At 39.3% G+C, this 16,506-nt stretch overlaps 1 protein-coding gene across 1 annotated transcript in view; it reads left to right on the top strand.

Annotated features, from left to right (window-relative positions):
• Positions 1-321: 321 nt before the first annotated feature.
• Positions 322-16,506, top strand: part of hdac11 (histone deacetylase 11) — a 38,202-nt gene continuing 22,017 nt past the window's right edge. The window contains exons 1-6 of the mRNA XM_073468471.1: positions 322-459; positions 973-1,032; positions 1,151-1,302; positions 3,833-3,933; positions 4,827-4,943; positions 12,450-12,492. Coding sequence (XP_073324572.1) covers positions 998-1,032; positions 1,151-1,302; positions 3,833-3,933; positions 4,827-4,943; positions 12,450-12,492 — 448 coding nt within the window. The 5' untranslated portion in view covers positions 322-459; positions 973-997. The remainder of the gene's footprint in view (positions 460-972; positions 1,033-1,150; positions 1,303-3,832; positions 3,934-4,826; positions 4,944-12,449; positions 12,493-16,506) is intronic.

Consider the following 16,506-nt stretch of genomic DNA (forward strand, 5'->3'; position numbering starts at 1 on the left):
AGCGGCACTACTTTTCGTTACCGTCAGTATACACAAGTTAGCGGAGTGAAACGTGTGCTTAAACTTGTACCTGCACAGGAGAAGACGCTAATACATTACCTCTTGGTTCGACTCGGTATGTATTGCTTAAGATTAATTAACAAACGTAACATACTTGTACTCCATTACATTTCATGCGGAAATACTGTACGTTTCTTTCACTTTAAATTTCGATGTGCAGCAGGAGCGTAGCAGTGCAAACGGAGCTTGCGCGCATTTTACGTACAGTGCGTATTCTACGTAGAGGTGGAGCAAGGGGAATACGTATACTGTCAAAGAAACTGTCAAGACAACACGTTTTCCTTCTGTCAGCTAACACTGATCAATAACCCAAGGTAGCTGCAGTCGGGACGGACAGACGGTCAGTGACTGTCTCCAGCAGCTGCTCTGTGACCAGCGTTATTCCACATACAGTAGCAGGTGAGTCGCATCGGCTGTCGCTGTTTCTGTCCACAAAAAGAGTTTCACACAGCGGCTGTGCTAGCGTTTTAGTCTAACGCGCTAAAATGAGCGGGGCTGAATCATTAAAGCCCACGAATTCATATGTTGGAGTAGTGAGTGTCGGCGGGCACATTTCCCTATGCCGTTGCGTCTTTGGAAATATATACACAACACTGCGCATGCGCGAAACATGACATCCCCTGCTCCGTGTGTTTCGGCCGGTGGAGTGTTGAGGATGAGTTCAGGAGTCTGGCTTTCTCACGTCTCAGTCAAACTCTATTGATTCCTGTCGTTTACCAACCCCCATTCATGCCTGTGCTATATTTACGTGTTTCAAATGACATTTATTTACACACCAAGTTGCTAAATTAAAGCATTCGTTTCAAATCTTCTTTTTAATCATGATTATTCATGTTCTGTGAGTGACTGTATTTACAAGCAGTTACAAGTGAATTAATGTCATTGTCTGTTGGTTCTCTTTACTCTTGTCAGATGAAAGAAGCAATGCCTGAAAAAAATGTCTCACAAAGGAGATAATGAAGGGAAAAGGAGGTGAGTGGCACAACCACGACAGTCCCATCAGTGCTTATTAGGCCACTTGGGAAATCACTTCATGTAAATGTAATGCAGCAGTGTTGCATTGAACAACATTTTGACTTCCTTTGTTCAGCTCTCACCGCACCGAATTGTACGCATCCTGCATCCCTCGAACATGTTTGCCCATTGTGTATCACCCAGACTACAACATCACCTTCATGGGCCTTGAAAAGCTCCATCCATTTGATGCAGGGAAGTGGGGGAAAGTCATTCACTTTTTGAAAGGTAAGAGATTGAGAAACAGAGTGGCAGACAGGGAGGACATCTCCTCAAGCTGATGTATATGAAATCACTTGGAGTTGTTCAGAGAGGCGAAGAGAGGTAGAGAACAAAGAGGAAAGAGTGGAGAGGTGAGGTGTAGTAGCAGGAGCGGAAAAAGACAGAGTAATAGAACGCAGATAATTAGAGAAAACGTCCTGTGGGACTGTGTGCAGGTAGAGTAGATGAGGCCCAGCAAGGGTCTTAAGGCCAAGGGAAAACAGTCGCTAGCTAACTGGCTTGACTTCACACAAAGTTGTTGTCAGATTGCACCATTGGTTGTCTTCACTGAAGAAAGTGCCGTACACAGCTCAATGTATTCACAAAACTTTCAAAAGTTAAAGGTGTAAAAAAAAAGTGGTAAGCCTCTGCTGACAGAGGAAAACTGTACCCTTGCAAGAATTGGATTAAAAAGTGGATGATATTGCAGATTTAACCATCATGTTCAGAAAACCATACAAAGGAACTTGTGTCATAGATTTCAATGAGCCCTGCGTGTTACATTCAAAGTCAGAGGCAAAAATTTTTAACAGTTAAATGTAACAACCTTTTTCTGTTTCAGTCATCCCAGATCAAACAGTTAAGGGAGCAGCTAATGTTAGTCAAAAATAAGCTAGATATAAGAATCACAATACAGAATTACGGGACTGTTATAGGACTATTAAGTGACGTTACAATTCTAAACTGTTCGAGGTCTAACATTCTTATCATGTAAACAAACATGTTGTTATGGAGCATGTGCAGTGTATGCTGACTGTAACAGCTTCTTAGAAAATTCAGGGTTAACATGGTCCAATGCAAGATTCTTATACAGTGCCTATAAAAAATATTTTTCCTCTCCTCTCCTCTCACTCAGGCACAGAACAGACAAGCTTGTTGGCTATTGCAGTGTGTGCAGCTTATTAAGTAAGGAGTCAAATTGCAGTGTCCAGAAGGTCCATCTACTAAATACTGACTTGAAGGGGTGAATACTTATGCAATCACTTATTTTACATCATATATTTTTCGTTAATTGACATTACTTTGACATTAAAGGTTTTTTTTGTACATTTTTTTATATACTGACCATGATTCCATTTATTAAAGCAATAAAAGAGGAAAACATCTGAGGGAGTGAATACTTTTTACAGGCACTGTATTTCACTACAAGTTTCTGAAATTTGTCAGTTAAAGTGTAGTTAGGGCCCAGATTCACCAAACTTACATCAAAGAACTAGCGGTGGCAAAAGCCAACGTCACCTCATATCACCTGTGTCTTGGCCAATAAGCTGCACTTGCAAATACAAGCTTGTATGTTCTGTGCCTGAGTAAGAGGACATAACCCTATACCACCAGGTGGTGGTAGTCTTCATTTGCCATTAAAAAAGGGAAACCGTAAGACTCAGGACTGCAGATATACAAATCGTAGCTACGATAAAGCCGCATTTTTTTGGCTCCACTCTCGCTAATATCGCCACTTCTAATTGAGATCATGTCAGATTAAAAAGTTGCAATGGCACTGGTGGAGAGGCGGAGGTGAAAAATAAAGAGAAACCGCGCTAAATGGGCGAAATCATGGATACCGCAGATAAAAAATATAGTACTATGGGACTGTTATGTGACCCTAAAATTCAGTGGTGGGCAGTGGTGGCCTTATGGTTGGAGAAGCGGGCTTGTGATTGGGGGTGTCACTGGTTCAAATCCCCGGACTGACAGGATAGATCTCGCTGGGGAAAGTGAAAGGCAGCGCTTGTTCCCCCCTCATTACCACCACTGCGGAGCTGCTCAGTGGCCAACGGATCAGACTGTGTACTGGGCAGCTTCCAGGTGTGAAAGGGTATCTGTATGATGTGATCAGAATGTTCCTGTAAAAGTGAGCATTGCAGTGAACCGCCCCCTGAATAAATAAAGGTTAAAAAAATATACATATAATTACTGAAGCAATTTAAATAGCATAATAAAAATTGCTTACTCACATTCATTCATATGGTTGTATTGTACTTTAAACAATAAAAAAAACTTAAGTAATTTTCATTATGATGATAGTTTGCCATTACTCAACCTTTTATCATTCATGTAGACATGAAACCTAAATCACAATATTTAAATGAGAAAATTGTCATCACACATAGAGGATAAAGGATACTGTGGGTCATTCTGTTAATCTATCATGCTGCCCTAATTGCAGGTTCGATATATAGCGAGTGCTTGCATGTGTATTATGGTAGGTGCTAGAGGTTGACTCATCATCTCTAAACAGATATCATCAGCTATCGTCTGATGGTGATTTAGCTTTTTATTAGCTTTATTTACATTCATATCTGTTTATAGAGATTTGCATCGTTTGATTTGCAGCTCCAGCTCCACTCTCGTATCTCCAGGTGCTAATCGGATTGTAAACAATAGGGTTGGGTACTATCTATCTATCTATCTATATATATATATAAAACATATTCATATTTTTAGTCTCAAGCCTATTTGACTTATTATGACTAATGACACAATGCCTTTGTCTCAGAGGAGCAATTCATCACTGATGGGAACATCGTGGAAGCCTGTGAAGCTACTGAAGAGGATCTGTTGGTGGTTCACTCCAAAAGCTACCTCAACAGATTAAAGGTCACTTTGTTTTCACTGTCATTATGACAGCATGGCATGTTTTCTACATTCCTTCAGCTCTTCACATTTTGTTTTATTTCGACATCTCCGTGTTTTACGTGTATTGCTCAGTAGTACTGAGGAGCTGAGGGATCAATCAAGGTTGTAAATGTATTTATTCAAACCAGAATTTTTGTTTACTGGGATTTTCTCTGTTATTGTCAAAATTCACCGAATTATCCCACAGGGGAATTAATCCTCAGTCAAATCAATCATGTCAAGCATATTCAGAAGATAGTGACTTTCAAGTCAATAAGAGATTTTGCACTCCAAGAGTTGATCAGGTTTTACACTTTCAATTGTTTTCCTGGGAGTGGAGTGGGGAGGCTACAGTTGAGTTGTTTGTGGACATTTTACACAGTCGGTGATCTGGAATTACTGTGTGTGGTTGTAAGTCTCTCATAAAGGAGTGCGTGCTACAGGTACAGGTGATAACAGTAGTTCTATCATGTTCAAAGACTTTGTATTTATTCTCTCTCCCCTCTACTGCATACAGAGCTAAATCTTGGAGGGCTCAAGAGAGGTACCGCAGTACTCTCCTCTGTATCATTATCTTGCTGTTGCATTATTGTGTGCTGTCATGTTTTCATGTGAGAGTTGAGGCTCAAGCCTTAACCTAATGGCAGCATCACAGAATTTTGTATTTCATTAGTCAGCTTTTCTTCTCCTTTATATCCACAACCCAGTTAGTACACATTGAAACATAATGTGCTTTTTATTTCCTGTTCGGCTTTCTTTTCAGTTAATTGAGGTCCTCTGTGGATTTTGTCAGCTTCATAAGTGATAGAGTCATAGCACAGAAAAAGGTCTCAGTGAAGGGATATTGTGTCTAATTGTGTTCTTTTTCACTTTAGTGGTCTCTGGTGGTGGCAACTATCACAGAAATCCCACCTCTTATGTTTCTGCCTAATTTCCTCGTGCAGCGGAAGGTGTTGAGGCCTTTGCGGACACAGACTGGAGGAACAATAATGGTACGTATCTAAGAGCCTCATTTCCTCTCTCTCTTTATTCAAGTTTGTAGCTGATAATATTAACATATTCCACTCTGCAGGAGCATCACATATCACACATGCAGCACCCAGCCAGCATTAAAACATTTATAATTTAGGATCAAATACAGAATTTGAAAGCATTTCCTTAAAACATTTCTTAAATATTTCAAAGATAACTATAGAACTATAACTGAACTTCTCATCATACTTTTTAACTTCCCCTTTGAAATTCCACTATCCATAACAAGGCTTTAAGAAATGTGTGTCTTTACTTTTAATGCAACAAAAATATATATATTTTTTTATAGAATTATAAAAGTCACATTCATAGTGTGAAGAAATGTATTAATTCTGACTTTGTAAATGTGATGAAGTGAAGCAGATTACCAGATATTCGACACATTGTTTTTAGTGTCTGACTGTTGCATTGAAAAAAACAGTTATTGCCTAATTTCATCCCCCTGAATCTATACTGTGCAGAGTTAGCTAGGTGTGAAGGACCACTGCAGATCTGCATCAGTCCTCCACGTGAAACGTTACCTGTTTGGGTGGTGAAGTGTGGAGCGCCATAGAATGTACATTTGCTGGGCACTTGCCCACCTCTGTCTCTCTTCTTAGACAGGTGCAATTCTTATTGTTTGCTTGTGTGTTTAGATTAAATTGAGTTCTAAATACGTCAGAGGAGACATTCACCTTGTACAGAAAGTTTACATTACCTTCAAGCTTTGTGTATTTAATGAGGCATTAACAAAGAGGTTTTGTTGACAAAACTGTTTTATAGAATGTAATTTGATGTTTGATGCAAATGTTTCAAAGTTAATGGCAATGAACAGTTTTTCACAGCTTAATTGTTTAGTCATTGCTGATAGCCTGAAGGGGAACAAGTGAAGTGACTAACTGTGATGAGGGGCCAGCACCTGGGGAAATGGTTTCTATGAAAATGCTTTTCGATAGAAAAAATGTCAGATGTAACTTTTTGTGGAGCTCCACAACCACATAAGGTGACAATAACTAAACTGGTAGGATCAGGACCTTCTCACTCCTGTCAAGGCTGGGTCAGTGTTTCCAGTAGACGTAACTTGAGCGGGCCAACCAGGTATATTTACGATCGCCCATGTATATTTTAGCATTTTTTATATGGATTATATGGATTAACTAGTGAACAATCTACCCTCACCCTACCCCTCCCGTCTACTGACATTCGCACATGCTCTGCAGAGAAACAGAGATAGAGAGAGAGAGATGTTTGCTGGTATGACATCCCTACTGTAAATGCATTGATTGTAATATTTAATGTAGTTCTTCTTATGCCGTTATTTCATAAAAGCTTGTAAGTGTAACAGTTTTTTGTGATGTAATTCTGTACCACATTGGTTTCGATAGTTTTGATAAATAATGTCACGTTTCCTCCACTCAAGGCTCACCTGCTGTGTGAGAACCTGATCTGGGGTGAAAAAAATATAAACATGTAGTGTTTTTTTTTATAAAACGTCAGTAGAGCAGCAGACACATAATGGGAGAGATAAAAAGGCAAGGCAAGCTAGTTAGTGTGCATTAAGGTGGATGATTAAAGCAACACTATGTAGGTGTTACACCCATAGTGTTATAGCTAACTCAAGCGGTGATGTATTTTAACAAATTGATTATCCTGTAAGAATGAACGGAAACAAGTTGTGAGTCTGCTGATCTTCAGTGGCTTTACTCTTGATCGAACTACCAACTAAACTGAGTTGGAAATAATAAAAATGATACTGCACAGTTATAAGAACAGTGAAAAATAACTAATAACTAAATAACTATGAATTCAGTAGACATTTACATTTAAACTGTTCAGTAGGCTAATAATATCACATTACCAAAATCACATGTATTATATCAAAATGTTGTAATTCAAAGTACAGTATCAACCATACATTTCCAATTAAAAGGCTAATAGTATCACGATAAACTTAAAATATACTTTTTAACACTAGGTATCAAAATGATTACTGCTATATAAGGGTATTGACAGTGTCAATATCAAATATCTTCCCTACTCTTATTTCCTTCTATTTTCAGTTACATAACAAATCGATTAAAACTTTTTACTTTCTCATTCATCCTCTTTGTTATGGGCCTGGTTGCCATTACAACAGTCAACAACTTTGCTTCTTGTCAGCTGTTCAGGCTCTGGCTTTAACTGCTACAGTTTAACCGTGTACTTTCTGTTGAAAAAACTGAATGACACCTTTAATAAAACTCAATAAAATCCATCCTCCATCCAAGTTTCATGGAAATCCGTGTTCAGTAGTTTTTGTGCAATCCTGCTGACAAACCAACCTACCAGAAAACAAACAAACAAACAACCTCTTTGGCGGAGGTAACAAAGAGGCCCTCACTAGTAACCTTGCAGTTGTGGTCAGCTTGATAGAAAGAAAGCTTTTAACTAGAGATGCAAAGGTCTGTTATGCTAAGTCGGAGGTCATGGTTGACACCTGACTCCTCAGGGTCCAGCCGGCTGCTCTGTGATAGATAAGAAACCACAGATTATCCCAGAGAGGCACAGATTTTAAAACACCCGTGTTTGGGGAAAGTGGAATTGTTGCTCCTGTGGATTTTATCCATGTAATTCTGTTCAATTCTAGCAATAAAAATGTAATTTATATAAGAGGCACAACATAATAGCTTGAGTTTGCAAGATTCCTCCCACTCAAACCTTTGGTTGATCTTGTCCTCTCTATGCAGCTTACAGTACTTTTTTTTTTAGTAGAGCATGAGGAAAAACTAGGTCTTGTTGTGCATAAAAGAATAATAAGGAATATGAAATAACAGGAACCTAATGGCTGTAGACTTCAATGTGCATACAATAAACTGATCAGGCACATTGCATGCAAAGAGATGCTTTCTGGGTCTGATGGTTGGTGGAGTCGTGCAGATGCAATTAGTGGGCTATAGCAAAATATGCCTGGTATTCTCGGGCTTGTTTTCTGCAGAGTGGAGTTTTAAAGCCATGGCCAGAGTGTGTGCACACATGCTAATCTCTGTTATTACTCATCCATCAGAAAGCCATATTGCCATTTACGCACAATCTCCCCAGCTCATATCACTTCCCCTCAGGAGTCCTACAAGCTGAGCTCCAGGAATACGTGGCAGAGAGGCCCCCTTTATTATCTGAGGGAGAAAAATCTTGACCTGCTGCCTCTGTGCATATAACAGCATTCCACTTAGGGAATAAAGGCATACAGTATGGATCCTTCTTGAAATTTCCTTGAATATAGCTCAGGTCTCTCAGCTATTAATGATTTATCAGATTATGTGGCCATCAATCCCTGAGAACAACCTAGTGGTTTGTAGGTTTTCTAACTACATTCCCAATAATATCCTTTATTTGTGAAGTGTACTGTACTAGATAAGACCTCAGTGGTTTCCTAAGAGGAAGAGCCGGTGGAGCAACCAGCCCTTAATAACCCCTTCCTAATGCCATGCACATCAGGATTAGGTTGATCAACATGAGACAAACGCTGCCTGTCTGTCTTTTCTCCTGAAATATGCTCTTGGGAGTAGATTTAACAGATAGTGGGGCTGTAACAGAATTCCCTGAGGAAAAGTAACACATGTCTGTTACCATACATACAATTCTAAAGCTGTACTGTATTTACAAAATGGATGTTTGTTTGACCAATACAAGAGCATAAATGTAAAAACAACAATTGGAGGGAGAATTACCGGATGTTTCTTAATGAACAACAGTATGTTAGTTGGTCCATGCTGCAGTGCAGTGTTGCTAGATATGGTCAGTCAGTTGTGGTTACACATGCTATATGGCCACAATGGTAACACCGCACAATGACAACAACACAGTCACTGAGCCCAGCTGTGGTTTTCATTGACAAATACTTGCAGCATATCTGAAACCACAAACTGGAATTTCTACATTTCTGTTGATACAACAGCTAGTGGAATTGTACACTGCCTGGCCGAAAAAAGTCACCAACTGGATTTAACTTTGCAAATGGGTAAGAGCCTTCCATTGGATAATTACTGCAGTGATTAATATGTTTCAGCTGGCAACAAGTTATTTAACCCTAACTGGATGCAGTGAGTAGCTTCTCATTTCTTAAACAACCATGTCTAAAGACATATCCTGTGGTCGTTTCAGAAGCCTCAAATTATTGGCCTGCATCAAGCAAAGAAAACAACTAAGGAGATTGCTGAAACTACTAAAATAAGGTTAAGAATGCATAATTAAAACCTGGAAGGATAGTGGTGAACTACCATCTTCGAAGAAGAAATGTGGTCGGGAAAAAATCTTGAATGATCATGATCGGAGATCACTTGAACATTTGGTGAAATCAAATCGTAAAAAATCAACAGTAGAACTCACGGCTATGTTTAATAGTGAAAGTGAGAGCATTTCCACACGCACAATACGATGAGAACTCAAGGGATTGAGACTACACAGCTGTGTAGCCTTAAGAAAACCACTTACCAGTGAAGCTAATTGGAAAAAAAGGCCTCAATTTGCTAGGGAGTATAAAGATTGGACTCTGGATCAATGGAAAAAGGTCATGTGGTCTGATGAGTCCAGATTTACACTGTTCCAGAATGATGGGCCCATCAGTGTAAGAAGAGCGGCAGGTGAAATGATCATCATGCCTAGTGCCTACTGTTGAAGCCTGTGGGGGCAGTGTTATGATCTGGGGTTGCTTCAGTTGGTCAGGTCTAGGTTTAGCAACGTTATGTGCCCAAAAAAAAAAATGGGGTCACCTGAATATAATGAGCAGGTTTTTCCATCAATCAGTCATCTTCCCTGATGGCACAGACATATTCCCAGATGACAATGTCACGATTCACAGGGCTCAAATTGTGAAAGAGTGGTTCAGGGAGCATGAGACATCATTTTCACACATGGATTGGCCACCACAGAGTCCAGACCTTAACCCCATTGAGAATCTTTGGGATGTGCTGGAGAAGACTTTACGCAGGGGCCCGACTCTCCCATCATCAATACAAGATCTTGGCAAAAAATTAATGCGCACTGTGGACGGATGCCAGCTTATCAGAATGATGCCACGGCGAATGCGTGCTGTAATCAAAGCTAAAGGTGGTCTAGCGAAATATTAGTGTGTGACTTTTTTTTTTGTCGGGCAGTGTATCATTCTGATATAAGCATATCATATATTTGTTGTACAAAATAATTGGGTAATTCCAACCAGTTGCTTTTAATGGTAACAGAATGAGTTATTTAAATGTTTGGTTTACATAGGCTATGTAAAGAGTTTTGTTTGAAGCCCCACTACAGTCACACCAGCGGTAACGGTCAACGTCCTTTCTCAGAGAATGGGGGTGTAGTTAATAGGCAGACATCATCCATTACAATCACAACCAGACTGCCATTCTAGCAAGATTGACATTATAAGCAATAGCATGGATTTTAGCATGGATTTTAACAGGGATAGTGATAGCTGTCACTCAAACATGAGTTCTTCTTAGGTATTGAGGAGCTGCAGAATTTATTCATGGTCAAACTGTAACCTGAACTGTACATTTACTAGCCACTAGACAAATTCTATAGGGGTTCTTTAATTTCCCTCTGCTCTGATCAACAAGTTATAATAAAGTAAGTGTTTTAAACATTCATAATAAGTTCTATAATGTCAAATCCGTATTGCAATGACTTGTGGGTAATTAAATCAGTGAAATCCTGTGAAGTCTGCAGCCCAAGGGGACTCTCTGGAAGTCTGCAAAAAGTCTGCTTAAGGCCCCTTATAGACTGGATAAATTGTGAGATGGGACAGCGCTCAACATTTGCGGGCTTCCAGTGCATGCGCCCGCAAACTCCGCAAGTCTGCAAGTACAGTGAAGTCCAGACATATGGATGCAGCCACACACTACACACCGCCCTCCTGGATTCTACTATAGTCATACGTCATTGTTTTATTTTAGCAATAGACCCTTTTCATGGCAGCCATATTGACATGAAATAGAAGGTAAACATAGGTTTATTTAATGACAATGAAGGTTTCATTCCATTAAGTATAGTGGAGACTTTCTAGTGAGCCAACATTTACAACAGCAGCACCTTGACTCTGTTTGACCTGAATCAAACACAGTCTTAATTAGTATCCTTGGTAACACCTGTGTTTACCCTACTATTTTGTGTCAAAATGGCTGCTGTGAAAAAGGTCTATAGCTTATTAAGTTATTTGTCAAAAAATATTTGGCGAACAGTGTGGCTCATCCCCATTGTCAGGAAAAGAATCAAAATATTATATATAAAATTGCTGAAATACACTGCAATGTGGCTTTAAAGCTAGGGTTGGTAATTTATTCTAAAAGCTTTTGTTATAGTTGTAAAAAATATCTTAACATCCCGACAGCAATCAAAAAATCAAATGCTCTGACAACGGAAAGAACAAATTCCTGCAACTGTGGCTGTTTGAGCTTTCTAATAAGCCCACCCAATCGTCCCATTCAGCCTGTATGAAATTACTGGACAGGCAACCTATCTGTCCACCGCCTGCACGCTCTCTGCTTATGCACTTATTGTGCATGAGTGGGCCAGGCAGATATATTGCTAAAGCTATTAGCACGCTAGTTGGGCAAGAATCGAAGAATAAGTGCGGCATAAATGTACCAATACTATCATGCTAGCTTGAATGCGGATAGTATAACAATAGCCATGTCCATTGTTTACATTGATTATGTTAATATTAGGTGTTTTATACATTTCATCGAGACATGAGGAAGTGCGTTAAGGATAGCGATGATAACGATGTGCTGCACTCACAGTACACAGCCCCTGAGCCTGTTGTTTAACAGATGGCTAATTCAATAGCACAAAGCACACAGCCCCTGAGGCAACAGAGCCGCTGTGGTAGCAACAACCTCCTTCAGCAGCTAAAGCAGTTAGCAAATTCAAAACAACTCTACTTGAACAAAGCATACCTTAGTGATACAAATTTAAGCTCCACCATCAAGTCACCTTCGATAAATGTTGAGCAGCAGCAGGCGAATCACCTTCATCTTCATGGCCTACACTAAACAGGATTGACTAAAAATAGGTCACCCCCAAGAGGCAACAAGGAAATTAATAAATGTAAAGTAAAAATCTGTGATTACATTTCCTTTTTTAGCTGCTGAACAGACACACCCCCAGAAAAGACCCCCAGGAGGAAATAATGTTTTTGTTGTCTGTATGTAAATTTAATGGCTATGTGTGTGCCGGAGGTCAGATTTTTTAATTGGAAAAACTAACAAAAGCTGTGGTAAACACTTATTATTAAGTGTTTTACCCAGATCAGTGTGCTAGATATATTTTTTTCGTTTTTTTTGTTTCATTATTCAATAGTCATGAATCAGTTAATCAGTTAATACCTGATGTTTGATGTTAAATATTCTGATTAATTTGGTAAAGGACATTTTCTTTCACTCAGAATGGGTCATATTCATACATTTTTCTATGTTCATATTGAAAATTGGGCTGACATATTTTGTCTTCCACAGGCAGGAAAACTGGCTGTTGACCGAGGATGGGCTATAAATGTAGGTAAGAGAGTTTCTAGTACAAATACCCATAAACAGACAACCAATCCTGCTGCAGCTGGTAAACATGCAACTCCAATATGTGAGAGTGTCTCCTACTTAGTCCTTTTATTTAATACAATATTTTGCCACATATATGTGTAAGGAAATGTAATTGCTGCCTGGATTCAGTGCCAACATTCTGTCCAGTCTGACAGCAAAAAAATTCCAACCAATAAACTGATCATATCCACTGGACTGGTTACGGCCCTGATACTCACATCAGGGAATCTGCCTGATGTGACCAATTTACATTAAGTAGTGTCTTTTTGACAGATTGTAAGTTTAGGAAAAATAGAGTATTATCTGATGTTCAGCTGATTTTACCCTGAGTTGAGGGATCAGTATCAGGCGTGAACAACAATATTTAAGACATGTCTGTAGTCATAAGCCAGTCTTCATTTTGCTCTTAGATTAGTTTAATTAAAGTTAGATAGTTGGAAGGCAAAGCTCTATATTTACCAGTCCATCTACCTTCCAACCCCCACCTATGGTCCTGAGCTTTGGGTAGTGACTGAAAGAACAAGATTGTGGATACAAGCGGGCAAAATTAGGATTGTGTCTCCGCCATTGTGATGGTGGATTCCATTTTATCATCTCACTCTGTTTTCAGAGTCAGTTCTCAGTTTTTATCATATTAAGTCAACCTTATTCTGTTATTATTTAGTCAGGTTATAGTCAACTAAAAGTCTGGGTTTTTGTCTTTAGTCTTCATCAAAGAAAAACAGCGATTTTATTCATATTTTAGTCAATACAAAAAGCCTTTTTAGTCAATGTAGTCTTTTCAATTCAAATCAAATACATTTTTATTTATATAGCCCAAAATCACAATCACATTGCTTTAGTGGGCTTTACAAACTGTACAGTGAAACGACATCCTCTGTCGTTAGACCCTTGTTTCAAGTGAGGAAAAACTTGCCATATTGAGAGAAAAAAACTTTTAAGAGGGGGGAAAAAAAAGATGGAAGAAACCTCAGGAAGAGCCACAGTAAAGGGACATGCAAAAGATGTCGCATGTACAGAACAGAGCAACAAAATCACAATTTAAAAATTGGATTGACAGAATATATGATACAAATTATGATATACGTAAAGTGTGTGGATCCAGGAGACGACTGAGCAGGCCGAGACATTGCCAAGTGGTGCCCGAGCCACACAACCTCCTCTCCACTGTGGTGACCTGGAAGAGGGCCATACAAGATAATTAGCAGTAAAACAGAAAAGATCAGAATGAAGAGGCATCAAATTTTACAGAAGTACAGATATAAGTAGATAGTAAAACAGAGGAGAGCAATGATCCAGCGGAGCCCGCAATCCAAATCCGTCAATATGTGAGGCAGCAGGTGCCGGGAGAGGTAGATGGTCCCAGGGGACTGTGGTCCATCAGAAGGGAGCCTGAATGAAAAGAGAGGAGGAGGAGGAGGAGGAGGAGGAGGAGGAGGAAGCTGTAGAGAGTGAGAGAGTGACACAGCTAGCAGCTTGTGGAAACAGAAAACAAAAACAAGAGAAATGCAGTGCTAATCAGAATAAACAGATTGTTTCTCATCAGCAGGACAATGTGAATTATTATACTATAGGTAACTCATTGAGACTGAGACCGACCCACTGAAGAAGCTAGCAATCAAAGTCAAGGACTAATTAAAGGTTAAATCAAAGAAGTAAGTTTTGAGTTTAGATGTAAAGGCGTCAATAGAGCCAGACTGTCTGATGTCAGCTGGGAGGTTATTCCAGAGGAAGGGGACACGATAGGAAAAAGCCCTGCAGCCAGCTGACTTTTTCTTAACCCTGGGAACATCAGGAGCCCTGAACTTTGAGAGCATAATGCACAAGGTGGAATATATGGTATAGTGAGATCTGATATGTACAACGGTGCAAGGCCATGTACGGATTTGTATGTCATCAGCAGCACCTTAAAGTCTGATCTTATATATATCAGCATCTCTGTGTCAGTCTTGAACAGGAATTACCTAATTTTAGCTATGTTGCACAGTTGGTAAAAAGTGATCTTGGTAATTTCTTTGATGTGCTGATCTCATGGAAATCCCGGTGGGAGTCATAGGAAGCAGTGGCGTCACAGGAAGCAGTTGTTTTCCTGCGCTCTGTCAGCTCATCTCCATGTTGTCTTCCTCACATATATCACAGTAATCCTCCATTCACAGTCACAGTAAAGTTCCTCACAGTCCTATATTAGATCCTGCTGACTGTTTGGTTAGAAAGTCTTTTGTAGTTGTAAGATAATATTTTAACATTTTAGTCAATCTAGTCTAGCCAAAACCATTTATCTTATCATTATCTGATTTTAAAATAAAACAAAAAAAGCAGTGGCTGAACGATTAAGATTGCAGCTTTGCAGAAAGTGTCTAGGGTGTGGTGGTCTCATCAATTTAAGGCAGACATCCAGTCATTTTGATGGCAGGTTAAATCAAATTCAATGTGAGCAGTCCACGGATCACATCTGAACCTCCAGGGCTGCTGTCAGACTCATCACGGCTGTCTAGATCAGTTTACACCTGAACAATCTGGACAATACACCTGAATGTGGACAGAGGTGTCACTGACACTGACAAAGCACAGAACTTTGACACTGGAAACCAAGGTTCATGTCCTCTGTCCCTCGTTTGGTTAGATTTTGGCTACTAACACTGGAAGTCATCACATCCTGTCTTGTACTTCAATTCAGCATTGACTTTTTCCAGTGAATACACTATTTCTCTAACCAACAACCTTAACTAAGTGCTAAGATGTTTATAAAAACATGAATCATTCTTGAGTTAGGAGTGGATATTGTAGAAACACAACTGAAATACATATAAGTTTTATATGTTTACAGACACGCTCAGTATAAACTCCTGCCTTGGCGGTAAGCATTCAATACAAATATGATGATACATCTAATATATTGTTTCCCTATTATGTGAATGAGGTGTGTCGTCCAGGCAGCATTACATTTAGGGCTTGGATGCCGCCTTTAGAACCAGTGAAAAGACAACACTTGTGTCATATCATGATATGTAGTCTTATATGACAATAACAAGATATTGCCCAGCCCTAAATTTCATTTCATATCTTAGAAAAGGTTTTTGCTAGTTACCGGGCTAGATACTGTCAGTGTTCCCTAATACACAATTTTACACAGGTACATAGAAGTTTGTGCAGTACTTAGAAAGTAGTGTTGTCATGACTACTAGAATTTCTAACTTCAATATAACCTTGAATAATTTCAATATTTGATACCATGTTTGATACCACAGGGAAAAATTGACAACATTGAGGGCATAAAATTTGAGATTTTAATGAAAAGCTAAATATAACAAAGCCTGTGTACTGTAAATGAAAAACAGCAGTTAAGGTTATTTACTTCCGACCTCAGAGAAGTTAAAATATTCTCAACTCCTCAGCACAAGTTGTGGAGCTGCACTCCTTGGCATTTGCCCTGGCTACTTGTCAATGTTGCTCCTCCTCTACTCTTTTCTAATCACTCATAGTGCTGATCTTTGAATTGACCTCTTGAATTTTTAACTTATAGCTTCTATGCATTCCAGGATAAGTGTGACGTTGCTTCTTCTTCTCTGCTGCCTGCAGCCTGTATGTATGAGCATGTCTGGTCAGCTCTGAGGAATAAATATGTAAAAACAAAAATACAAACAGCGGTGCCACTATTTCTGATATAATACCAGTGTGTTTTCTTGCCAGATGTGTCCGTGATGAAGTAGATAGAATACATGCTGAAATAATCAGATTGTGTGCCAGGCTGGATGGGAGGCGGGCTCAGTGCATTGACTGACTCGCTATACCTGTCAGTAAATGCCCACTGAAAAGCACTGACCGCAGTCACACCACGCACACCATCAGGCTTAATACTGTTTAAATGTACACTATATATGGCTATTTAAAACATATATCTGGTAGTTTTTTTTTTATGGCTGTAATTCTGAAACATTAATTAGTTAGTCAGAAAAGTGGGAGGAGGTTGGAATAT

Source organism: Pagrus major, chromosome 6 (assembly GCF_040436345.1).
Source record: "Pagrus major chromosome 6, Pma_NU_1.0".
NCBI classification, from domain to species: Eukaryota; Metazoa; Chordata; class Actinopteri; order Spariformes; family Sparidae; genus Pagrus; species Pagrus major.